At 38.1% G+C, this 26158-nt stretch overlaps 1 protein-coding gene across 1 annotated transcript; it reads right to left on the minus strand.

The window, feature by feature from the left end:
• Nucleotides 1–18880: 18880 nt before the first annotated feature.
• Nucleotides 18881–25872, minus strand: LOC122040069 (cytochrome P450 709B1-like). The gene is made up of 5 exons (XM_042599437.1): nucleotides 25636–25872; nucleotides 25294–25517; nucleotides 20098–20336; nucleotides 19635–20001; nucleotides 18881–19348 (listed from the first exon to the last, which is right to left on the minus strand). Exons 1-5 carry the CDS (start codon nucleotides 25835–25837, stop codon nucleotides 18917–18919), a joined length of 1464 nt encoding a protein of 487 aa, XP_042455371.1. The 5' UTR covers nucleotides 25838–25872; the 3' UTR covers nucleotides 18881–18916.
• Between the last annotated feature and the right edge of the window lie 286 nt (nucleotides 25873–26158).

Consider the following 26158-nt stretch of genomic DNA (forward strand, 5'->3'; position numbering starts at 1 on the left):
GACATACAAAATTCATGGTGTTTTGAGGTGTTGGTGAATTTAAATTATATTGTTTGAGGAATCAATATTATATTAAATTCTAAAATTTTGACCAAATATTTTATTTTGTGATTTTTAGGATTTCAAAATGGATTTCAATCCTGTTGCTGTTATTTTAAAATAAAATAAACTTACTGGTCTAAATTATATTGATTGGAAACGAAATTTGGACATTGTCTTAACTGCTGAAGAATACAAGTTCGTACTTCTTGAGGTATGTCCTAGAGTGCCTGATAAGGATTCTAGTGAAGAGGAGATAGAGAGACACAGAAAATGGGCCAAGGCAGATGAGATGGCGCTGTGTTACATTTTGGCTTCTATGTCAAATGTGCTGCAACATCAGCATCAAGCCATATCCACTGCCTATGACATGATGCTCAATCTCAAGGAACTCTTCGGACACCAGAATCGGGCTGCCAGGCAGGAGGCCATGAGAAACTTAATGACGACCACCATGACTGAGGGGACACCCGTGAGGGATTATATCCTCAAGATGATGGATCATTTGAATGAGATGGAAGTCCTTGGAGCTGAAATCGATGGGGAAACCCAGGTCGATATCATTCTCCAAACGCTGCCTAAGAATTTTGAGCAGTTCCGCCTGAACTACAACATGAAAAAAGGATTTATTCGTTGGTGGAACTTCTGACAGAACTTCAAGCGACAGAAAGGCTATTTCGTCAAAGTTTTCAAGTTCACATTGCTGAAAACGTTTCAGCCTCTAAGCCGAAAGGCGGAAAGAAGAAAAAGAAACAAGTTGGTTCGGCAAAGAAAGTGATTCAACCTCAAGGGATTGGGCCACAAGTAGGTGTGAAGAAGCCGAAAGGCAAGTGCTTCACATGTAAGCAGTTTGGACATTGGAAGGTGGGTTGCCCTTACAGAAAGGAGAACAATAAAGATATATCTTATTCTTTAGTTGTTGAAACATGTTTAGCAATGTTATCTACCGATACCTGGTGTGTAGATACGGGAGCCACTAATCATGTCTGTAATTCATTGCAGGGGTTCCAGGAAACCAGACGACTATATGAAGGGGAAAACCGTCCACATAGGCAATGCTACGAGAGTGACGGCTGTTACAGTGGGAGATGCTTATTTATCTCTTGATAGGAATAAAACTTTGATTTTGAAAAATTGTCTTTACGTACCATGTTTTAGAAAGAACTTGATTTCAGTTTCTAAACTATTTATGGATGGATATTCTATTTCTTTTGATGACAAAGAGGTTGTTAATAAAAATAGGGTGATTATCTGTTCTGGTACGTTGGTTGGCAATTTGTATGCTCTAAATCCAATAACTCCCATGATGCAACAAATGGAAATTAATAAAACATCTTCTAATTCTAATAAGAGAAAGCAACCTTCGGAAATGAACCAAATATATCTTTGGCATCTAAGGTTGGGTCATATTAACTTGAGTAGCATTCAAAGGTTAATAGCTGATGGACCTTTGGCTTCATTGGTAGTGGAAAACTTTCTGACCTACCAGTCTTGCTTGGAAGGAAAACTTGAAGGCGCTGGAATTCTGTTCTGTTTCAATTTCCCTGTACAAAAAATTGTACAAGAACAGAACTTTTCCTAGCAACCCGCATGTTCGATCAATCATGTGTTTAATCAATCAAGCAAGTTCTTGAATGATTAAAGAACACCTTGATCGAAGTACAAGATCGCTGACCTCATGTGTTGGTATTCAAAATCGATACAAAGAAAACTAACTAATTACACAGCGGAATTAAAGAACTAGTTGTGCCTTTCTTCATAGCTAAAGACCTCTTGATCTTCTGTCGTATTTCTCTCCTTTTCTTGGGCGTCGTGTGGGTGATGATCTACCAAGACAAAAACCACCCTTCCTCTCGTTTCTCTAAACCGTCGATTACAAAAGGAGATTTTTGGATGTGGCACCTTCTAATCTTCTTCCTTTTCTTCTTCTTCTTCTTCTTCTCCTCCAATCCGTCGACCACCGAGTAGGAGGGAGCGTTGGCCACCAAGGAGGAGGGGGTGCCAACCACCAAGGAGGAGGGGCGCCGACCACCAAGGATAAAGGGGGCACCGACCCTAGCAAAGGAGAAGGGGAGGGGTGCCGACCCTAGGTGAGGAGGAAAGGGAGGGGCGCCGACCACAAGGAGGAGAAGAGAGAAAATTAGATTTTAGGGGTCACCACCTACTCCTTTTTATAGGCTTGCTGTCAGTTACAAAGAAAGAAAAATAACAGAATTCTGTTAAGAAAAAAATATCCCTTTCTATAACAAAGTTAAACCAAACCAGGTTAAAGCAAACTAAGTTAAACCAAACCAAGTTAAACCAAGTTAAGGATGGTTGGATGCGAGGCTTTATATATAAGCTACAACAGAGACCTAGAGGAGGAATTGGTTTAGGTCTCCTGATGTGCTTGGACTTCCTGTGTTCGGCCCGAACACCCAACCCAAGTCCATCAATAATAACCCATACCACTAAAGAGTTATTATTGAACTACCGCACCAATCATATATTACAATATGGACTCCTTCTTATCATGACTGCGTTACTCTCCCCGTGTTTAAGATATCGTATGCTCGTTAATTAAATGAGTTACTGACAACTCAATTAATTAACATCTGATTTCAAGAGTAGTACCACTCAACTTTATTATCATGTTGGACTAAGTCCACCTGGAGGGTTTACATGATAATCTTTATGAGCTCCTCAAGGGGACATCATTAGCCTAAATCATTAAGACATAGATTCCTTCTATAATCAACAACACACCATATAAATAATACTATCTTCCAACTCATCGGGCCTATTGATTTAACGAATAAATCTCACCCATTGATAAGTTAAATAAATAAATACTAAGTATACATGCTTGTTATTATATCGAGATTAAGAGGGCGCACATCCATAATAATAGAAATTCTGTTCTTTTATGTAGTCAGTATAAATCGAACAACCTTAAATAGTCTTACTCAATACACACATAGTGTACTAGTGTAATTTTATAGTCAAGATAGACTAATACCAAATTACACTACAACTGTTCCAATAGTTTGCCCCAATTCATCTTGGTTGTCAGCTACTATTTATAATTTATAAGGAGCCGATAACATAATCTTCTGTGTGACACCACACACCATGTTATCTACAATATAAATTAAATGGACAACTGCATTGACATATATATAAATATAAAATGTAAACATTTGACCAAAGTGATTCTCATTTCAAAATATTTTAAAACAGATGTTCATACAAAATCTAGGCTTATAGTATACATCCCAACAATCTCCCACTTATACTAAAAGACTATGCTGTCATAAATGCTGCTATACATCTGATTCCCATCCCCTCAACATGTCTATCAAAATCTCTCGCTGGAAGGGCCTTAGTGAAAGGATCTGCGAGGTTATCTGCTGATATAATCTTGGCGACAACAACATCTCCTCGTTTTACAATGCCTCGTATCAGGTGGTACTTACGCTCAATGTGTTTACTTGCCTTATGGGCTCGTGGTTCCTTCGAGTTTGCTACTGCACCACTGTTGTCACAATAAATTGTGATAACTTTGGGCAAACCAGGAATCACATCTAAGTCCATCAAAAAGTTTCTCAGCCATACAACTTCTTTGGCTGCCTCAGAGGCTGCCACATACTTAGCTTCCATGGTGGAGTCTGAAACGTATTTCTGCTTAGCACTCCTCCATGCTATGGCTTCACCTCCTAAAGTAAACACATACCCCGAGGTTGATTTACTATTGTCCCTATCTGATTGGAAGTCCGAATCTGTGTAACACACAGGGAGCAAATCATCTGTCTGATAAACCAGCATATAATCTCTAGTCCTTTTCAGGTACTTTAATATATGCTTTACGACAGTTCAATGCCCCGGTCCTGGGTTATTTTGATATCTGCAAACCATGCTCACGGTAAAATAGATATCCAGTCTCATACATAGCATCACATACATTAGGCTTCCTACAGCCGAAGCATAAGGATCTGCCTTCATCTCCTCTATCTCCTTTGATGTTTTAGGATACATCTTTTTATATAAAGGTACTCCATGCTGAAAAGGTAGAAAACCTTTCTTGGAATTTTGCATGCTAAAACGAGCTAGGATAGCATCGATGTATGAAGCTTGGAATAAACACAACATTCTTTTCTTGTAATTCCTTATTACTTTGATCCCTAGAATATGCCCACATTCTCCCAAGTCCTTCATATCAAACTTATTGGACATCCATACCCTTACGTCTGACAACACTTGACATTGTTGCCAATGAGCAAAATGTCATCTACGTATAGTACAAGAAATACCACCACGCTTCCGTCACTTTTCTTTTATACACAAGACTCATCCGGACACTGAATGAATCCATAAGACTGGATCACTTCATCAAATCGGATGTTCCAAGATCTAGAAGCTTGATTCAGTCCATAAATTGACCGATTGAGCTTACATACAAGATGCTCTTTGCCCTTCGCAATGAATCCCTCTGGTTGCTTCATATAGATGTTTTTTTCAAGACTTCCATTAAGGAAAGCTGTCTTGACATCCATTTACCAAACCTCATAATTCATATGAGCAACAATAGATAAAAGAATCTGGATAGACTTAAGCATGGCTACCGGTGAAAAGGTTTCCTTATAATCGATTCCCTCTTTCTGAGTATACCCCTTCGCAACAAGCCTCGCTTTAAAGGTTTCTACCTTCTCGTCTGTTCCTCTTTTCCTTTTATAGACCCATTTATATCCAATGACTTTTACACCATTTGGTGGTTCTACGAGCTCCTAGACTTGATTAGAATGCATAGATTCTATTTCAGAGTTCATTGCACTTTGCCAAGATGCTGCATCTTTATCTTGGAGTGCTTTATCATATATCCAGGGATCAGCTTCATGTTCACCAGGGATCAAGTCCGAAGACTCTCCCAAAAACATGAATCTTTCAGGTTGCCTAACAACCCTCCCACTACGATACCGCATTACCTGTAATTGTGCATCATTTGTGACACGTGTTGCAGTTACTTGTTGTATCTCATCTTGTACTGTTGGTACTAAAGTAGAAGTATCCTCTCTTATTTCCTCAAGAATAATTTTACTCATGGGCTTGTGGTTCATTACATAGTCCTCTTCTAAAAATCGAGCATTGATGCTAACAGTGACCTTCTGATCTTTAGGACTATAAAACAAATCACCTTTTATTCCTCTAGGATATCCCACGAACAATCGAACTTCTGTACATGATTCTAACTTATCAGTGTCTCCCTTTAGCACAAGTGTTGCACTACTCCAAATCCGATTGTATTTCAAACTAGGCTTACGCCCATTCCACAATTCTATGGGTGTAGAGGGTACTGACTTAGAAGGTACCATGTTCAGAATGTACGTTGTTGTTTCCAGAGCATATCCCCAAAACGAATTTGGTAATTCTGAATAACTCATCATTGATCTAACCATCTTCATAAGAGTCCTATTCTTTCGTTCCGCCACACCATTCTGTTAGGGTGTACCAGGTGCAGACAATTGGGATTGAATCCCGACCTCTGATAAGTAACTCCTAAACTCTCCTAAGAGGTACTCTCCACCATGATCAGATCATAGTGTCTTGATACTTTTACCATGACGTTTCTCCATATCAACCTTTTACTCTTTGAACTTATCAAAGCATTCAGACTTGCGGCGTATCAAGTAAATGTACCCATATCTTGAATAGTCATCTATAAAAGAGACAAAATATTCGAAGCCACCTCTTGCCTGGATAGTCATAGGCCCACACAAATCAGAATGAACCAATTCCAACACTTCTTTGGCTCTATACCCCTTTGCCTTAAAAGGCCATTTTGGTAATTTTTCCTTCCAAGCAAGACTCGCAGGTTGGAAAGTTTTCCACTACCAATGAACCCAAAGGTCCATCGACTATTAATCTTTGAATCCTACTCAAGTTAATATGACCCAACCTTAGATGCCAAAGATATGTTTGGTTTATTTCCGAATGTTGCTTTCTCTTATTAGAATTAGAAGATGTGTTATTAATTTCTATTTGTTGCATCGTGGGAGTTATTAGATTAAGAGTATACAAATTGCCAACCAACGTACCAGAACAGATAACTGTTGGTGCAAGTTGCACCAGAATCAAACATAAGTTTTGATGTTGTCAAAGGTTCAGGTTAAGTCTTGTAATGATCTGATGATTTGACTAAGTGTGTAGGCTATCGGGAAATTCCTAATCACTGCCAGACAGTAAAGTCCAAACAGGTCTGGAGGACCCAACGTTTGGCAGGTAGGGTGAGGTAAATAACTGGAGGAGCGACGGTGAGGTCAGTTCCTGAAGGGAACAACCTAAGGTCGCTGATCCAACTGAAGAAACCGGGAAGGTTTCCAAGTTGAGATCAAGACAGTTTTACTGTCTTATATTACTCATGCATATTACTACTCATGTATTATAACTGTGCTAACTTTGTTTTGCAGGAATATTATTGTTATATCGAACTAACTTTGTGTTGCAGAATCATATGACCCTTTGGACTTCAAATGGTCATAACTTTTGACTCAGAACTCAGAATCAGGCTCTGTCAGTGGCCACGTGTAAAGCCCGAAAAATTCCCGAATTTATTTTAGAATTTTTCTATGATTTTTCTGGAATTTTTAGATATTTTTCCGGAATTTTCCGAGTAGCGTAAGTAGCAAAAATAATTAATTAAGCAAAACGGTCTAAGCGGGAATCGAACCCGGGACCTCTCGGGTCCGCTAAACCATTAGTTAGCTTTAGAAACCGGTGAACCAGCCGGGCCATATTGAGAGAAAAGAGAACCGATTTTATTTATATTAGAGTTGGTTCAATTGAACCACTTAATATAAATAGGAGAATTAGGTTGGTTTGGGTTATTTTTAGATTTGTGGTTCGGCAATCCTTCTCCCCGACACCCATCCACGCCGCCCCTCTCCTCTCTTCCTCATTCTCTCGGCGCCAATTCAAGAAGAGCCTAGGGATCTTCTCCAAAGGTCCCAAGTTCACCATCCGGCAACGATTTCAACACAAGGAAGATTCCTCCACGAGTAGAGCGCGTGGACGCGAGGGAATCGTCGAGAAATCGTCTTCACCGGAATTTCTAGCGGGTAGATTTGTAAGGAAATTAGCGTACGAGGTAAGAAACCCCTCACCTGCGGTATAATAGCTCCGTTTGTTTATATGCATTAGTTATTAGCTATATGTGTAGTTTCCGGCACCTAGGATGTGTTTTAACCCTTCTCGAAGATTAGGAATTTAGTTAGCACCTTTAGATGGGCCGGACACGTTTATTCTCCTTCAGTTGGAGATCATAGACGCGGTTGGGTGCCTAGAGGTGTCTTTCCTGATGCAGAGAGGGGTTGAAGCACACCAAGTGTTCGAAAAAGGGGTTAGTTTAGCTAATTACCCTTCAGTTATGTTTATTAGCCCAGTTAAATGCATTAGTAGCATTTAAATTAGTAACTTTGCTCACTACAGCTTATATGGGACTATGGTCCAATGGGTAGGCTCCCACAGTCGCCTCTAGGTTCAGATAACCTAGCTCTAGGTTCAGATAACCTAGAAACAGCATGTTATATCAGTTAGCTATAGATATTAGTATTTTATTTTCAGTGGCACTGTACTGGATTAGATATCCATTGGGTTGGACTCCCACAGTCGTCCCTAGGTTCAGACAACCTAGTAAACCCTGCTAAATTCGGGACTTGCAACCCCGGTCTAGTAGGGATGCGCGCACAGCAAGTACAGTTGCCGGGCCCAACAGCATGTTTATTATTTTCACTTATTATGTATTAGTTTTCAAAACTCAAAAACAGTTATGCTAGTTGAGTTTGATTGCAGCTTCAGTTTAGTTAGTTTAGCTCGGTATTATATTTCAGTTCAGTTCTCTATGTTAGCTTTATAATTGGTTGTATGCTATGCCATGACTAGTTCAGTATGCCATGTTTATATGATTGTATGCCATGCCATGCTAGCCTGTCCAGTATGTTTTCGAATAGCATGTTTTCAAATCATAACTGCATCGTATGCATGATTTTGTGAGGTAGATGGTTTCTTACTAAGCGTTAGCTTACAGATACTACTTTTCTTATACTGCAGATACAGGTAAAAGAAAAGTGGATTAGCAGTGGAGGCTGGAGGTCAATGCAGATGAGGGTGTGTGTGTGTGGAACTGGAATGAAAGATCTCAGGGATCTAACAAGTTTTAGTTATGCATTAGAACTCGTTAGCATTTACTTTCAGCTTATTAGTTTTGATACTTTCACTTTCATGCAATTTAGATTTGGGACGCATTGAACTATGAAAGAATGTTTTAAAATGTCAGTAATCATGTTAGAATGTTATTACATGTTGTTAGAATAGTTTCTGATGCATTAGTTAGAGGTTATGTGGGGTTTTGGCACGCCAAAGTGCTGAAGTCTGATTTTCCGGGTGAAATCAGACTCGATCGGTCTCCAGACCGATCAGAGCCTGATTGTGCCACTGGATCGGTCAGCCGACCGATCCAGAGAGATACAGTATGCTACTGTATCCTCCTGGATCGGTCAGCCGACCGATCCAGCTCGATACAGTAGCCTCGGAGGAGATTTCCAGGTTCCTGGATCGGTCTACCGACCGATCCAGCCTTTGCTGGTTCGGTCCGCAGACCGATCCAGCAAGGCACAGAATCGTAGTAAGTTTGATCGATCCGTGGATCGATCAGCAGCTAGCTGGGAAGTAAATTCTGAGTTCCTAGCTCAGATGGGAGATCAAGTATTCTCCTTAGCACGTGTACACCAACAGGAAAGAGTCTTGAATCCTTCCTTATAACAGCATGGGTGTATCAGTTGTCAGACTAACCGAGTCAGTTAGTGAAATTTTATTTTACCCAGTTTTCCGTACAGTAGCTTCAGTAGTTAATGTAGCGATCCGGCTCACAGATTAGTACCCAGGAGTTGGGTCGTTACACCACGCGTCCAACACTCAGAAACCTTCAATTTACCAAGGGTTCAGTCGACTGAACAGGAGGTTCAGTCAACCGAAAAATGCATTTTATCAGTCGACCGAACAAAGGTTCGGTCGACCGAAAAGGCAATTTTGGCAAAACAGATCAGGCTCAGAAATATGGTATCATAGCATGATCGGTCAACCGAAAATGAGGTTCGGTCGACCGATCAAATAAAAGCATTAATGGAGCATTAAGTGCGAATCTCGGCGAGAAGGAAAGGAAGTTGATCGGTCGACCGAAAAATGAGATCGGTCGACCGAACCATTAAAGTTCAGTTATTGTCAGAGATCGAGCCCGCGTCAGACTCTAGCCAGGAAGGAAGGGAGCAGGTTCGGTCAACCGAACAGAGGGATCGGTTGACCGAACGCCCAAGGCACCTATAAAATGAGGTTCGAAGTCTGAGACAAGGATAACTCTTCTGATCATCTCGAAAGCTCTTCTTTGCGTACGGATCGTGCTACACGTCTTCATTAGCTCAACAAGCCACTCCGTCCAGAAGTACCGACTGTGCTTCATATTCTATTACTGTCGGTATATTTTCATATTGCATTGTACTTATTATTTAGTAAGATAGTAGGGTGTTACTATCTTACTCATTTGTACGATCTGCTTCTTTCTGAAGGACTTCAGAAAGAAGGGTTATAGTACTTTGCCCATCGGTGCGGTCAAGGACCGCGGGCCTTCGAGTAAGAGTCGAACTAGGCTCCGAACGAAGTAAAATACCTTGTCTTGTTTTCTTATTTCCGTTGCACGACTTTAGTTTCAAAATATGAAAAAGAAATAGTTTTTAAAAGGCGCAATATTCACCCCCCCTCTATCGCTTCAAACGATCTATCAATAACCACTATATTTTTCTTGTCAACTATTTTGTCATCAAAAGAAACAGAATATCCATCCATAAATAATTTAGAAACTGAAATCAAGTTCTTTCTAAAACATGGTGTGTAAAGACAAATTTTCAAAATTAAAGTTGTATTCCTATCAAAAGATAAATAAACATCTCCCACTGCAATAGCCGCCACTCTCGTAGCATTACCCATATAAACGGTGATCTCTCATTCATGTAGTCGTTTGATTTATTGGAACCCCTGTAATGAATTGCAAACATGATCAGTGGCTCCCGTATCTACACACCAGATACTGATAGATAACACCGCTATAGATGTTTCAACAACTAATGAATAAGATATACCTTTATTGTTCTCCTTTCTGCGAGGGCAGTCCACCTTCCAATGTCCAAACTGTTTGCATGTGAAGCACTTGCCTTTCGGCTTCTTCACACCTGCCTGCAGCCCAGTCCCTTGAGGTCAAATCACTTTCTTTGCCGAACCAACTTGTTTTTTTCTTATTCTTTCTGCCTTTCGGCTTAGAGGCAAAAACGTTTTAAGCAATGTGAACTTGAAAACTTTGACGAAATAGCCCTTCTGTTACTTCGAGTTCTGTCAAAAGTTTCGCCAATGAATAAACCCTCTTGTTCAGGTTGTAATTCAAGCATAACTACTCAAAACTTTTGGGCAACGTTTGAAGAATGATATCAACTTGGGTTTCCCCATTGATTTCAGCTCCAAGGACTTCCATCTCATTTAAATGAGCCATCATCTTGAGGATATGATCCCTTACGGGTGTCCCCTCAGTCATGGTGGTCGTCATTAAGTTTCTCATGACCTCCTGCCTGGCAGCCCGATTCTGGTGTCCGAAGAGTTCCTTGAGATTAGGCATCATGTCATAGGCAGTGGGTAGGGCCTGATGCTGATGTTGCAACACATTTGACATATAAGTCAAAATGTAACACCGTGCCATCTCATCTGCCTTGACCCATTTCCTATGTCTCTCTATCTCCTCTTCACTAGAATCCTTATCAGGCACGCTAGGACAGACCTCAAGAAGTACGAACTTGTATTATTCAGCAGTTAAAACAATGCCCAAGTTTCGTTTCCAATCAATATAATTTGGACCAGTAAGTTTGTTTTCTTTTAAAATAACAACAAGAGGATTGAAAGCAATTTTGAAATCCTGAGAATCACAAAATAAAATATTTGGTCAAAACTTTAGAATTTAAAATAATATTGATTCCTCAAACAATATAATTTAAATTCACCAACACCTCAAAACACCATGAATTTTGTATGGCACGATAGTATGGACGTATACTAATTCAAATATGTGTAAGAGGAGGTTTTATCCATTAATTTTATTATCTTGTCAACCTAACTTTATGATAAATAAAATTAATAGTTGGTTCATTTTCAGTCACACAAATAATAGCAGTGACTCCGATGGGGAGGATACTATTAAATGCACCTAAGTATATACCATTACTTGATACTTAGTCAATTAATTAGGATTGCACCCCTTCAGATGGAGAATATCACACATACGTAAATAATTTCCTATAATCATCCATAGAGGAAGTTTGATCTAGTGATCTGCAAACAAACTTATCCGATATGGAGGAAGACACTTAAAGTCAACGCACAAGTTTGAATGCATCACTTACAAACCAGTAATGGAGACTGTGAGATTTATTTAAATAATCTCTCTCCTACTAAGTTATTTAAATCGAGGAATTTTAACATGCACACACATCACAACACATAACATCACAACATATAAAACAACATATAAAGGCAATAAATATGAAAATAAAATTTTCAACTATTATGGCCTCATCCAATGTTGTCCTCCAATATGCCGCCAATGGATTGCGTCGTCGCGTCTATCTCGCTTCCTTCTCCGCCACACCTCCAGTCCTCAAAATAGCACCACACATAGCAAGGATACAAGCCACAAAAAAAAAAAAAATTTACATTTATTGATCCTATATTCCAAAAAGGAATTTACATGTCATCTAGATCGAACAGAATATAAAAAAATAATAATACCGCAACTGGTCGCATTTAATTATTACAATCATGCACACACAACAATCTCGACATGCCCGAGGGTTCACATCATACACAAACACACAAAGCCATAATAGTTGGATCTAGGATGCCTACAACCACAAAGTTAATCTATCTTGCACATCCTACTATTATCCGGCCTAAATTTATATACGAGCAGTGCATAATTTAACCAAGAACCAATTACACAGAACCAGAAACCATGCTTTGATACCACTTGAAGGCGCTAGAATTTCGTTCTGTTTCAATTTCTCTGTACAAAAAATTATACAAGAACAGAACTTTTCCCAGCAGCCCGTATGTTCGATCAATCATGTGTTTGATCAATCAAACAAGTTCTTGAATGATCAAAGCACACCTTGATCGAAGTACAAGATCGTTGGCTTCTTGTGTTGGTATTCCAAAAACTGATACAAAAAAAACTAACTAATTACGTAGTGGAATTAAGAACTAGTTGTACCTTTTCTTTGTAGCTAAAGACCTCTTGATCTTCTGCCGTATTCCTCTCCTCTTCTTGGACGTCGTGTAGGCGACGATCTACCAAGACAACACCACCCTCCTCTTCTCGGTTTCCAAACCGCCGGCTACAAAAGGAGGCTCTAGGATGGGGTACCTTCTAATCTTCTTCCTTCTCTTCTTCTTCCTCTTCTCCAATCCGCCGGCCACCAAGTAGGAGGGAGCACCGACCACCAAGGAGGGGCGCCGACCACCAAGGATAAAGGGGGCACTGACCCTAGCAAAGGAGAAGGGGAGGGGCGCCAACCCTAGGTGAGGAGGAAAGGGAGGGGCGTCGACCACAATGAGGAGAAGAGAGAAAATTAAATTAGGTTTTAGGGGTCACCACCTACTTCTTTTTATAGGCTTGTCGTCGGTTACAAAGAAAGAAAAATAACAGAATTCTGTTAAGAAAAAATCTCCCTTTCTATAACCAAGTTAAACCAAGTTAAGTTAAACCAAACCAAGTTAAGTTAAAGCAAACCAAGTTAAACCAAACCAGGTTAAACCAAGTTAAGGATGGGTGGATGCGAGGCTTTATATAGAGGCTACAACAGGGACCTAGAGGAGGAATTGGTTTAGGTCTCCTGATGGACTTGGACTTCCTGTGTTCGGCCCGAACACCCAACCCAAGTCCATCAAAAATAACCCATATCACTAAAGGGTTATTATTGAACTACCGCACCAATCTCATATTACAATATGGGCTCCTTCTTATCATGATTGCGTTACTCTCCCCATGTTTAAGATATCGTATGACCGTTAATTAAATGAGTTACTGAAAACTCAATTAATTAACATCTTATTCCAAGAGTAGTACCACTCAACTTTATTATCATGCTGGACTAAGTCCACCTGCAGAGTTTACATGATAATCCTTATGAGCTCCTCAAGGGGACATCATTAGCCTAAATCATTAAGACATAGATTCCTTCTATAATCAAAACACACCATATAAATAATATTATCTCCCAACTCATCGGGTCTATTGATTTAACGAATAAATCTCACCCATTGATAAGTTAAAGAAATAAATACTAAGTATACATGCTTGTTATTATATCGAGATTAAGAGAACGCACATCCATAATAATAGAAATTCTGTTCTTTTATGTAGTCAGTATAAATCAAACAACCTCAAATGGTCTTGCTCAATACACATATAGTGTACTAGTGTAATTTTATAGTCAAGACAGACTAATACCAAATTACACTACAACCGTTCCAATGGTTTGCCTCAATCCATCTTGGTTGTGAGCTACTATTTATAATTTATAAGGAACCGATAACATGATCTTCTGTGTGGCACCACACACCATGTTATCTACAATATAAATTAAATAGACAACTGCATTGACATATATATAAATATAAAATGTAAACATTTGACCAAAGTGATTCTCATTTCAAAATATTTCAAAACAGATGTTCATACAAAAGTTAGGCTTATAGTATACATCCCAACAACAAGATCATTGTAAAAGTTATCACGGGGTCGCCACAGAAGGTATCAAGAGGTTAGAGATAGGCTTAGGTCTAGTCAGTCAGCTACATCTCCTTCGATTAGACTTGAAGGGGAAGCTTGTGATACGAGTTATGATAAGTGGACCCTTTGCAGGAGAGAAAAAGGGGCAATAAGGACAAGAAAGTTTGAAAATAGCGGGATAAGGATATAGTAGGTCGACCGAAAAAGGTTTGACTAGGTAAGAGAGTTGCTACATGTTTGGCAGGCAAAGACCGGTCGAGCGTAATAGACCGGCCGAGCGTATAAGTTTGGCGGACAGAGATCGGTCGAGTATAAATAGCCGACTGAGTATAGAAGTACTTAGCTTCATGCAGGATGAAGACATAACACGTTTGGCAGGAAAAGACTGGTCGAACGTAATAGACCAGCCGAGCATATAAGTTCGGCAGGTAAAGACCGACCGAGTGGAAGAGATTGACCGAACGTAGAAGCACTTAGTCTTAAGCTGTCCAGAATGCTTATATACGCCCGACTGGTTAATCTCGGTCTATAAGGTATGATCGGCTGGGCTTAATAGACTGGCCGAGCATAGAGGCATTTAGTCTCGCATAACCCTTAGCATACACCCGACTGAGGGAAGGTCGACCGGGTAATAGTGCTTGTATATGACCAATTAGTTAATCTCGGTCGATAATATATGATCGGCCGGGCACAATAGATCGACCGAGCACAGAGGCATTTAGTCTCACACGACCCTTAGCATACAACCGACCGAGGGAAGGTCAACCGAGCAATAGTATTTATACACACCCGATTAGTTAATATCGGTAGATAATGTGTGATCGACCGGGTATAATAGACTCGCCAAACATGGAAAGATGATCGAGCATAAAGGTCTTCAACCTTACACGGTTTCTGACATATTTACAGTAGTAGAGTCCTGGTCGGGTATAAATAACAGATCGAGTATAAAATACCAGCCAAGACTAGCACAACAGAAGATATTCCTCATATATACAGAATGAGCTTATGTGACTAACCAAGTGTATGTAACAGGTGAACCATAGGAATATGTGATCATATGACAGTTTAATTAATTTGACGACAAATAGCTTCTAGAAGTCTCCACAAGTATGCTAAACGACAAAGAAGGTACATCTGGGGTAAGAAAAAGATTCCTTAAACTATTATTGCAGTTTCAGCTTACGTCATCTCCTAACAAACTTTAACAAATCGGGGTCCACCTCATGACTGTGGAGGTTAGATGAAGTGGAATAAAAAGGGGAATCCTCTCCACTGGCCAGGTACGCAAACATACGCATTATATCATAATCAAACCCTAATCCCATTTTTCCGTACTTCTTCTTCTCCAAGGGACTAACTTGAGTGTTGGAGGACCTAGCCAGGGATTCCCACTCCGGTCTTAGGTCGCTAACGCTTTATCGGTTGGTCTCATAGTGTGCAGGAAGAGGAGATCATCCACCGGATCGCCAAGCCTTCGTTGATCCATGGTGTTCCTCATCAGAGTTCGCCTCTCCACAGGGGTACTTCGCCGGAGTTCATTTTTTTGAGGTATTGTTCACAGATCCGCTTTGATTTTCTCGGATCTATTATTCCGCATTCAGGCTCTTGTGAGGTCCGCTGTGGTTCTCTCGGATCCTTCTCTATTCGCCGGCATCCGAAGTTATTATTCATCACCGTCCATCATCGCCCAATGCTTAATCTCGCAAGCTCTCAGACAGGATCAACTGCAGTATGTGCTTATCTTTAGGGTGTGTTTGGTGGGGGTTATTCTTGATAACCTTGATTATCAACGAAAATCTTGTTTGGTTTAGGTAATCGATGATTCCCGAGTAATATTTCATGCCCGACACGTCATCAAAATGTGCATGCAACCCAGAATCGAAAAATCTCCGAAAACTCAGGTTTTTCTTGATTTCGGGTTAACGAAATTTTTTTACCCAAAATATCCTCGAATAAGAGAAAAATGTGATAAAAAAGAAAAATGTATAGAAAAAAATAAAAAAAATAAAAAATAAAAAATAAAATAAAAACTTTAAAAAAATGTAAAAAAGTATAAAAAAAATTTTAAAAAATAAAAAAACATAAAAAATTTAAAAATTAATAAAAAAATAGGGGAAAAAAATAAAAAAAACATTAAAAAAATAGAAAAATGTAAAAAAAATTTGAAACAATTAAAAAACATAAAAAATAATAAAAAATTTAAAAATATATAAAATATAGAAAAAATAGGAAAAAACATAAAAAATAAAAAACATAAAATAGAAAAAAAATAAAAAAAACCTAAAAATAAAAAAAATAAAAATGTAAAAAATTTTAAAAACTTTAAAAAATAAAAAAAATAAAAACACAAAAAAAATAAAAAATGAAAAGAAATAAAAAAATAAAAAACGCATAAAAATAATGAAAAACATGAAAAAGAAAAATAAAGTAGAGTTTAAAAATAATATATATAGTTGGGTTTGTAACTAAGGGTAATATAGTAAAATATTGAACTAGGTTATTAATTAAAACCTTCAAATAAATAACTTTTTGTTGCATTACGTAGGTTGAACCAAACAACATTTGGCTATACTTTATTTTCCATAACCTTGGTTATGTGATTATTTGATAATCACATAACCAAAGTTATACATGATAACTTGAACCAAACACAAGTAATCACATAACCAAAGTTATACATGATAACTTGAACCAAACACACCCTTAGGGTGTTACCTGCATTTGCTTTGCACATGTGTACCTTAAGTTCAATTTGCTTCAATGAATGTTTAAGCTTTAAGTCCTAGTTTACTTCAGTATGAGCTTAGGGTTTGGTGTTATGTGATTTAGTTTGAGAATCTTGTTGCTGCTTCATATAATTAATGGATGATGGTTTTGGGAGTTCCGGACTTTTGATGATAGTATGATTAGTTAAGCATGTTTCCAATGGTTTTCCTTAGAGTGCCTAAGCAGTGCATGCTTAACGAACCTGTCACATGTGAATTGGCATGTTGGCATCATGGCATGAGATTGTTCTACCTTATTTATAATTGTTTATTTAGCAATGGGTTCTAATTGCTTTCATCTAGGATTAGTTTCAAGATCTGGATTTCTGTGGAATGAGTTCATTAATTCTGATTTTTTTTTTCTTTTATCTACTGTTGTCCTGTACTTGTCTAGTATAAGTTTAGTGTTCTCTGTGCATCTCTAGCTATAGAACCGAATATGCACCTGCCAAGTATAATGTACCATTCGTTGATGCATAAGTATCTGTTTAAGAATGAATTATGCTTTCAGATTATTACCTGCACAAATTGCTATGATAGCAACATGTTATGGCATATGTTCTTTCTGTACATGTTGTGTTTACTTGATTATGGAAGATAAGCTTGAATGGTGACAGGAACTGAAATGCTATAAATTAAATAGATTCTGGAGTTTTCCTAAGTAAGGGTAATTAGATGAATGTGGGTTTAGGTGATACCGATACGGGTTGGGTACCTTGGGATGAGCTCCAAGGAGGGCCCTTCCAAATATGATTGATGACTGATAAATGACTGAAAATGATTGACACCTAAGAGGTATCTCTCCAGGTTTGTGATTGATAAATGACTACGCTCTCTAACGGTTCACCACTATAGCCTCATATTTATCTCTTTATGCTCTATTAAGGTTTTCTTACTATGCTATAATTTAATTCCCTCTTTAATTGATGCACATGCCTTAGTAGCCTACTTTGTATTTACTTATGGAATATACTTGTTGGGTAAGTGGACTCATATTGTACTCTTGCACAGGAGAAGGGAGTGACATTGGGATCATGCTAGAGGCCACGAAGGTGGAATGGCCGAGTGGAGGAGATGGAATATAAGCCACACTATCCAGGGCCGCTAAACATGATACTTAATTGAAATCTTTGATTGTATCAAGATTAAGAACTTTTGCATAAATAAATAAAATTTGAAAGTGAGGATGTTATTGCTATGTCCAAGTTATTATGAACCCTAGATACATGTTGTTTCAAGAAATTAGCCCAAATGCAACTTTATAAAAGAGGATTTCGTGAATATTTGAAAGTATTGATTCATAAGAGGTTAGAGGCGAAGTGATACTGCATTTCTAACAATCAAAAGATATTTCAAAGCAACAAAGTAAGAAAAGTAAAGATCATCGTGTAAAGTTATTTTCGCTTTTAATTGTATTTGTATTTTTGTTTTTTTATTGTTCTTGTAAGAACTTATTGTAAGAAATTTCTTTGCCTATGAAAGGTTTCTGAGAATGAGAAAGTTCATAGTACAGGGAGATCACTAGGAATATGCATTGGATTAGTCGCCTAAGAGATGGATACCTTAAGAATTCAAATGACAAGCACAACATCAATCGACAAAGCGATTGGAGCTATGCACACCCCCGCTCGCACGAGTAACGTCCTAACATTTATCACTATTTCATAACTAGTGATTGAAAAAAAAAATCAGATGTTGGAATACTTTCATACAAAAGATTATAAGAAATTTAAATGAATTCCATTCAAGTTCATCGATGAACTCATATAACTCATTCTTGTAATTGATTTGATTTGATGAATTATTGCTACCCTGAAGAATGATTGTGTCGAGGATCAATTGTTGTCCTCTTAAGGATTACGACATGACAACTATTTTCACACAAGGAATCTAATGAGCAAAGAAATACCAATTAATTTCTCCATTCATCATAATTGTTCCAAATTTATGTTCATAACATAACTAACACTATGTGATATCTTGTTCGATATATCTTGTAGATCGATGTAGCATATATTCTTTCCATATGCAACAATATTCAATCAAAATTTGCAATTGAGAGCCAAGTTGCCAATCATTCTAACAAAACTACTGAAAAGAGAATGAGGGATTATAAGTTTGTAGACACCATGATTACCAAATATTGGACATCTAAATAATTAATTATATCATAAGTTTAATCATAAATATATATGTTTACAAATGACATATGTGAGATTATATCAAAGTTCACTAGCTAACACCAAGAGGAATCTTAATGTAGAGCCTTGAGAACAATTGGAAGACCATACTGAGGCACCACGACGGTAGCTGAATCGATGGGTACGTGCTTGTAGTTGGGTGATAAACTAAATGAAAACCTCTGGAGTATCATTGCCATCGCCGTCTTCGCTTCCAACATGGCAAAGTTTTGGCCTATACATGCTCTTGGCCCGATTGAAAATGTGAGAAATGCATTAGGATTCTTGGCAGCCTTACTGATCCCATTCTTGAATCTAAGTGGATTGAACTCGTTCGCATCAGCTCCCCATATCTCTTTGTTCCTGTGAATTATTGATATTGGCATCATCAATAGGGTGCCCTTCATGATCTTAATGCTCCCTAGTATCATATCTTTAGCCGCCTTTCTTCTCAGCAACACTATCGGGCTATAAAGCCGCAAGCTCTCGAGGAGAACAAGAGTCATCTACAAGAATAGAAAACTCAATTTTAGCCACAATTATTAGTTATGTCAATGTATTGGAAGAAATAGAACTATATATATAATGCAATCTCCTTGAACTAAAATAAGAATGATACCTAAATGGTGACACATGTAAGAGATTATTTCCGCGAGAACATGTGACCATAAGGTTACACGCACGCACGACAGTAACTTTACCGTTACGTCAAGGCTCCATTTTTCTTTCTCTCATGCAAATGAAGACCTTTCAACCAGTAAGTTTAGTGCTGCAGAAGAAGAGTAAATTTACCAGCTTTAAATTGCTGATCATGTCTGCATTTGGGACTTCCAACCCGCACACCTCGTGCACCTCCTCCCTGAGCTTCTGCTGCCAGTCAGGGTTTGAGCTGAGCAAGAACATTGTCCAAGTTAGCAAGTGAGAAGTGGTCTCATGGCCGGCCAAGAAGAACGTCTTGCACTCATCAATGATCTCCTCCATGTTCAGCTTCTGATCGCCGGCTTGCACTTTCTCAGCTTCCAACAGTAATCCAAGTAGGTCATTACTGCTACAGCCAGCATCCCTACGAGCCAGACGATCTTCTATGATGTTCATGAACATGCCCCTTATTCTCTTCTTCAGTTTCAAGGTCTGGAGGTTCTTCTTGCTCGGAACATACCTACAGAATTAAGCTTATAATTAATTAACCACTGGCAATCACTACCATTAATTACTGTAATTAATTAACCAGAGTGCACAAATATATATAATGCACCTGGATCCGGGAAAGTTAACATTGAGAAAATTTTGTGTGACGAGGTTCAGCATCTGTTTCTGTGCTAGAAATAGTTCCTTGCCCTCCTTAAAACTGCTTCCGAAAGCAGTATGAGAAATCACATCAGCTGTCACCACTTGGAATTGTTCAGACACTTCTACTTCCTTTCCTTCTCTGGCAGCTTCTTGCCATCCTTCTAACATCAGCTTGACGCAGTCGGCCATTGTCGTAGTCAGTAACTATATACGAAGATGCATGAAGATGTTCATTAAGCAATATTAATACTCAGAGCAGAAAAATTAAGGACTATGAAAGCACCAATGAATTCAAACACTCAGTAGTGCCTTGGTCTCAAACTATATTTAAATTTCTTGGGCAGGTAATTGATATGTTCACATCAAAAAGTGGGTCGAATTTGAACTTAATGTAGCTGAAAGCAATTAATTTGAGACTAATTGAAGTATACTCAAAACTTGTAAAAGTTTGCTCCATTTCATGCATTGCTCAAAGAATATTTTAGTAATTTTACATTTGAGATAATCAGTTCGAGTGATAGTTTCGAGCAAGAATGCGCTATTTTAAATTATGTTATATTCTTTCGTTAGCATTGTGATCTTGATTGTTTTATTTTTACTATGCATATATAAACATATATACACATTACTTAATTATGTATCTTGACACACAGCACATATTTCGTATACTAACTATTGATTTATATATCAATAATGGTAATTGATATATATTATTACCATTATTCTAATGGTAATAATATATACCATCTTAAATTAAATTTGTCAAATAGTTAGGTTTTATTTCAATCTGCTTAGAGTACAAACATTAGAATAAGACTTAGCTATATGTCCATGTCATTCGATGCTCCCATGTGATTAGGTACTAAATCATTTTAATGTATTTTTACCAAAGGTTTAAGTTAAAAGTTTATGATGTGTTATTAATATGTGTATTAAATGTGCAAGACTTGGCATGCATAGTACATATAAAATCTTAGAGATATGTTTAACTCGACAAGGTCGTTGAATTGGTTTTTGCTCGATGGCTTAAAGACTTGGGACAAGTGTTGGAGCTTTAGAGGAGTTTAGAAAACACTCTATGAGATAGAACATTGAGTGCTCGTGGATGGGATGCCCCAAACAAGATGACTCACATACATAAGGATCATATGGCATAGAACGAGTTTGGGGAGCTCAATTCATTTGATGGACTAGAAAAACGTCGTACCGCCACTTTAGCAACCCCCTCATTTGAGAGGGAGTTCAGTAGGAATCCAAATTGGAAAGTGTATGAGCGGAGTCCTAAGAGGTGATGAAATCCCCTATCGAATTGTGACCCCTCAACTACTACAGTCATTATCCTATGTACTTACCAACTGAGCCAACCTTGGGGGTACATTTGATGGACTAGAGACCTAATGTGAGATAAATTTTAGGGTGAGAAATGTTGCATGATTGAAGATATAGAGACATAAAAACATGAGAGATTATATGAGTGAAGAGATATGTTATGTTGTTCACCTCCCGTGCTCGACTCCGTCCATGACTAAGTGCACTTCCGGGCGCCCTGTGCACTTAGTCACAGATGGGAGTCGGGCACAAGAGGTGAGCAGCATATCAATCTTGTATGAGTGAAATATAATCTTTGAGTTTCCATCTTTGGGCAACATCATTAGAGATTAAGTTCATTTGTGGTACATTCAAATTATAGAAGTTGACACTTTGGATGGCTACTTTGAGTGTCTAGTTTTGTACTTTATGGATTTTAAGTTATATGTGTCTTGATGTGCATATATATACACTTTACTACTTTTTTTTTTTTTTTGTAGATTCTAAATGCTTGTTTTAACTTGTGGTTGATAGCCTATTAAGCAAAGTTGATAGAGTGTGTCATTGGCACTTTTATATGGTTATTTGGCTGTTTATTCATATTTTATTCAAACAATGAATTTATTGATGATGTAATTAGTTTATCATAATTGTTGAATGTTGGTTAACATAATTCTCTTGAGCTAAAGTTGGCTTTGCCAAATATTGGTCAACAAAATAATTGCCTTCGGTAGATAGACTTTTCACTTTGAACCTATCTTTTTTACAATATTCTATGAGATTTTAGAATGTTATAGTACCAATTGAAGATCCCAAAATACATAGTCATCTTTCTCAAGCATTAATTTATCATGCAACCTAATGCTAGCGGCTCTAGTGGTGTTTAATAGGACCTCATGGCCTCCTTTTTACTAATCTACACTAAATTCTTCACATTCCTATTTAGGGTTGACCGCTAACTAATAATTGGAATGTACATTATTCTTTTATTGGTGCAATCGACCTGGTCAAGATTGACAAGGTTAATCAAGTTCGAGTTGATTCAAATCAGATTTGATATTTGATCAATATTTAGTTGGTCAAGTGAGAGGTTGAGTAGGTTAAAGTCGGCTGAATACTTGACAGTTATTCAATATGATTAGTTGGTTGAGCAAGAGTTAAGTAGGTCAAGATTGATCGATACTTGACAAACTTAACAAGATATAAAAAGTCCAAGTGGGTCGTAGTTGATCGGACACTTATTGGTTGAAGTTTAATATGAAGTTGATAAGAGGAAAGCCCAAGTAGGTCATGAACACTTAGGCAGTCGGAAGTCTAATACAGACTTGGTAAGAGGAAAGTCTAAGTGGGTCATGGTTGACGTCACGCTTATTGATTGGAAGTTCAATGAGGAGTTGGCACGAGAAGGAAAGTCTAAGTGGATCATGGTTGACTGGACACTTTAGTGATATGAAGTCCAACATAGAGTTGGTATGAGATGGAAAACCCAAGTGAGTGATAGTTGACCAGACATTTGGTGAGAGGAAGTCCAAATAAGTCAAGGAAGATCGATTGCTTGGCATGGATGAAGTCCTAGCAAGTCAAGAGTGGCCGAATGCTAGATGTGTGAAGCCTCAACAAGTCAAGGGTGGCCAGATGTTGAGCAAAAAAAGCATTGATAGGTTGAGGTCAACTAGATACCAGGCATGAGAATTCAGTCTTTAAAAGGCTAAAATAGAACTAACAATCATTTGCTAGATAGTGGTAATCAATTGGCAAAACCTAAACCTTGAATTCGAGTTTAGGGGGTTCGGGGTGCTTGGGATGCTTAATTAGAGTAGATGTTTGGCCAAGTTGAACTTGGGAACCCACTTAGGTTTAGGACTTAGAGCCAGTCAAGTGTTCAAGGTTCTTGGGCGCGCATGAGAGTCAACACACGGGAACTCACTCAAATTTAGGATGCTTAGGCGAGTGCCCAACAACCCACTTGGACTCGAGCTTATCGAGTTCGGGACGAGAGTTAGTGCCCAACAACCCACTCGGACTCAGGGTGCTCGAGAGTGCACGAGGCACTCAGGCAGTCAGCCGCAAGAACACACATGACTGTTGCACACGAACATAGTTGAGTGACTGTTGACACCCAAATTCAATGGCAATCAATTATTGTGGGACAACAATCAATTGCATATAGTGTAAGGCAAACAGAAGCCCTCCAAATTGATTGTCCAGTTCAACTAGTGGCTAACAATCGATTGTTGTGTCTCAACAATCGATTGGTGGTGGTTAAAGTATGTAGAAATAGCCGTTTTGCAAGTGTCAACAGTCGGATTCTCTACGATAATTGATTGGTGAAGATTAGCAATCGTCTGGGAGATGAAAATTAGCATGAACAACAACCCTATAGAGGTGGGTTTCAAAGTGATTTGAAGAAGCCAATTCTTGAGGGTTTGGAGACAAAATGCTATTGCATTTCCTACCATCAAGTAATCCAAAGTGACAAAAATGTAAGCAAAACGTTGTTTCAATTGTAAAATTATTTTTACTTTCATTTGTATTATTTGTGTTTTGTTTCGTATTATATTGCTTTGTATCAACAAGTATTGTAAGAGACTTCTACACCTCTAGCTCGTATGGATCCTAACATTGATCTTTTATTTGCTAGTAATTAATAGTTTTTACCTCACCTTTATACTAGGTGTATGCTAAGAACTTAATTGGTCTATGATATTTTTTTATACTAGGTATTCAACTTACATCGACTAATCCTGAGGTGAATGGTCCGACCTCACATTCTGACCATCAAGTAAATCAAGAAAACCAGGTGGCTCCTGGTGTCCCAACATCACTAATTGTTCAAACGCCACATGCATGCACTGAAACCCGGGTTGTTTGGGAAAAGCACCTTGTTACTTACAATCACACCATGCCCTAATTGTTTTGTTCAATTTTCCTATCAACTCTTATGATGTTTCTTATATTTTTTTTTGAAATCTAGATATCCAGCTCTTTTCCTATTGGGCAATGGTACAATGGTTAAATCCTCCAATGAATAATTAAGGGATCTAAAATTTGAATCTTTGTTGTAATGCACTGCAAGAGATTTTTCCCTTAAGTGGAAAGTAGGTCAAAAAATGATCATCATTTGGATGAATCTTCATTAGTATTTTTTCGATTTACTCTGATGCTATTAAAAAACTTATATGAGACCGATCACCTCCAAGATGTTTCTTATGCATGTACACATGCTTAGTAACAATAATAATTTATCTGTAACTCAACTTTATGACATATGACTAATATTTAATGCTATGGCACATGCCTAAGATGATTACATGCTATTATTTTCTTAATGCTCTTATTTTAATGGCATGCCTAAGAGAAGATATTATATATATATATATATATATAATGACATACTTAATATGATAAAATACTTATGACATATGATTATTATTATTATTTTAAAGTTCTTATTTGCTTACTAATATATATTAATTAGAGGAATCAATAAGATGATTACATGCTTATGACACACAACATGCTTAATATATATATATGCTACGTGAGAAAGTATGATTATATGCTACTCATAACATGCTTAATATAGTAAGCAAAACCAATAAAATAAATATATACTATAACCTATAAAATGCTTAATATATATGCTAATCGAGTCATACAACCTATGATATGCTTAATGTGCTAATCGAGTCAATCAAATATAATAAGCATTTGATCAGGATAAAGATTAAGCTATCGGCTATAATTGATCCTATGATTTATCTTCCTTTATATAAAAACACATGTGATAAAGATAATTATCTTTTACTTAAATTGGATTTTATATAAAGCTCAAAATTACCAACATGCTGACCTTGAGTTTATCCATGGAGAAAGCAGGGTTGACGACTCGACGATGCCTCACCCATTCCGCCCCTTCTATATACACCAGCCCCTTGCCGACCAATGCCAGCGCCTCTGGCGACGGAGCCAGCCTCGAATAAAAGCCAAACTTTCTCGCCAGGACTTGCCTCACCATCTCCGGCTGGCTGATGCACACCAATGGCTGCGCTCCGACCCAAAACAAAAACGTCTCGCCTGCACGCACCCAATTCCCAACAGGCAACAACAACAATATCAATATCTGCATGCTAATTAACTAAATTAACAGTACGGGTGTATATATACTAATCATGCAATATTCATCAAATCATACCGTATTCTGCTATCCATTTGCCAAAGTGGGGGAGGACTCTGGTGGTGATATCATGGGCGTCGATGTCCAAGACGACCTCCATTGCAGCCCTTCTTATGCTTTGGATTTCCCTCAGTGACCCGAACCAAAGCTCGTAGGGAGGGCCTCTCACCCCTTGTTTGCCGAAAGCTTTCGTTACCACGTACGGGCGCCACAAGAACATCGTCCATATGTAATGGAAGACCAGCGCCAGTAGGAGTGCAATCAGTAGCGCGATGAGAGCCATGGAGGAACAAGGATCTATCGGTGTTAATTTATATATATCTATAAATGTGGTGATGCATGCGAGGTATTAATTAGTTAACTAATTGCGTATGGCCGGCCTCGCAGATAGATTAATGCATACCCATACCCACTTGGCCGAGACTAAGAGTTTTTAATCATTAATCATTAAGAAGGGATTAAATATATGTATGGCAGCCGTCCTTAGTTAGGAACATGCAAGTAAAGTTAGCTGGGGGCGGGGTGCAACCCCATTCAATGA

The sequence above is a fragment of the Zingiber officinale genome, chromosome 2A (assembly GCF_018446385.1).
Source record: "Zingiber officinale cultivar Zhangliang chromosome 2A, Zo_v1.1, whole genome shotgun sequence".
NCBI classification, from domain to species: domain Eukaryota; kingdom Viridiplantae; phylum Streptophyta; class Magnoliopsida; order Zingiberales; family Zingiberaceae; genus Zingiber; species Zingiber officinale.

Bases quoted from the DNA above. Each gene is read 5' to 3' on its own strand.
- LOC122040069 (XM_042599437.1), bottom strand. From the start codon at position 25,837: ATGTTCTTGTGGCGCCCGTACGTGGTAACGAAAGCTTTCGGCAAACAA. The intron at 25,518-25,635 runs GTATGATTTGAT...GGGTGCGTGCAG, and splicing joins CAAATGGATAGCAGAATACG to GCGAGACGTTTTTGTTTTGG. The intron at 20,002-20,097 runs GTGCATTATATA...TTAATTCTGTAG, and splicing joins GTTAACTTTCCCGGATCCAG to GTATGTTCCGAGCAAGAAGA.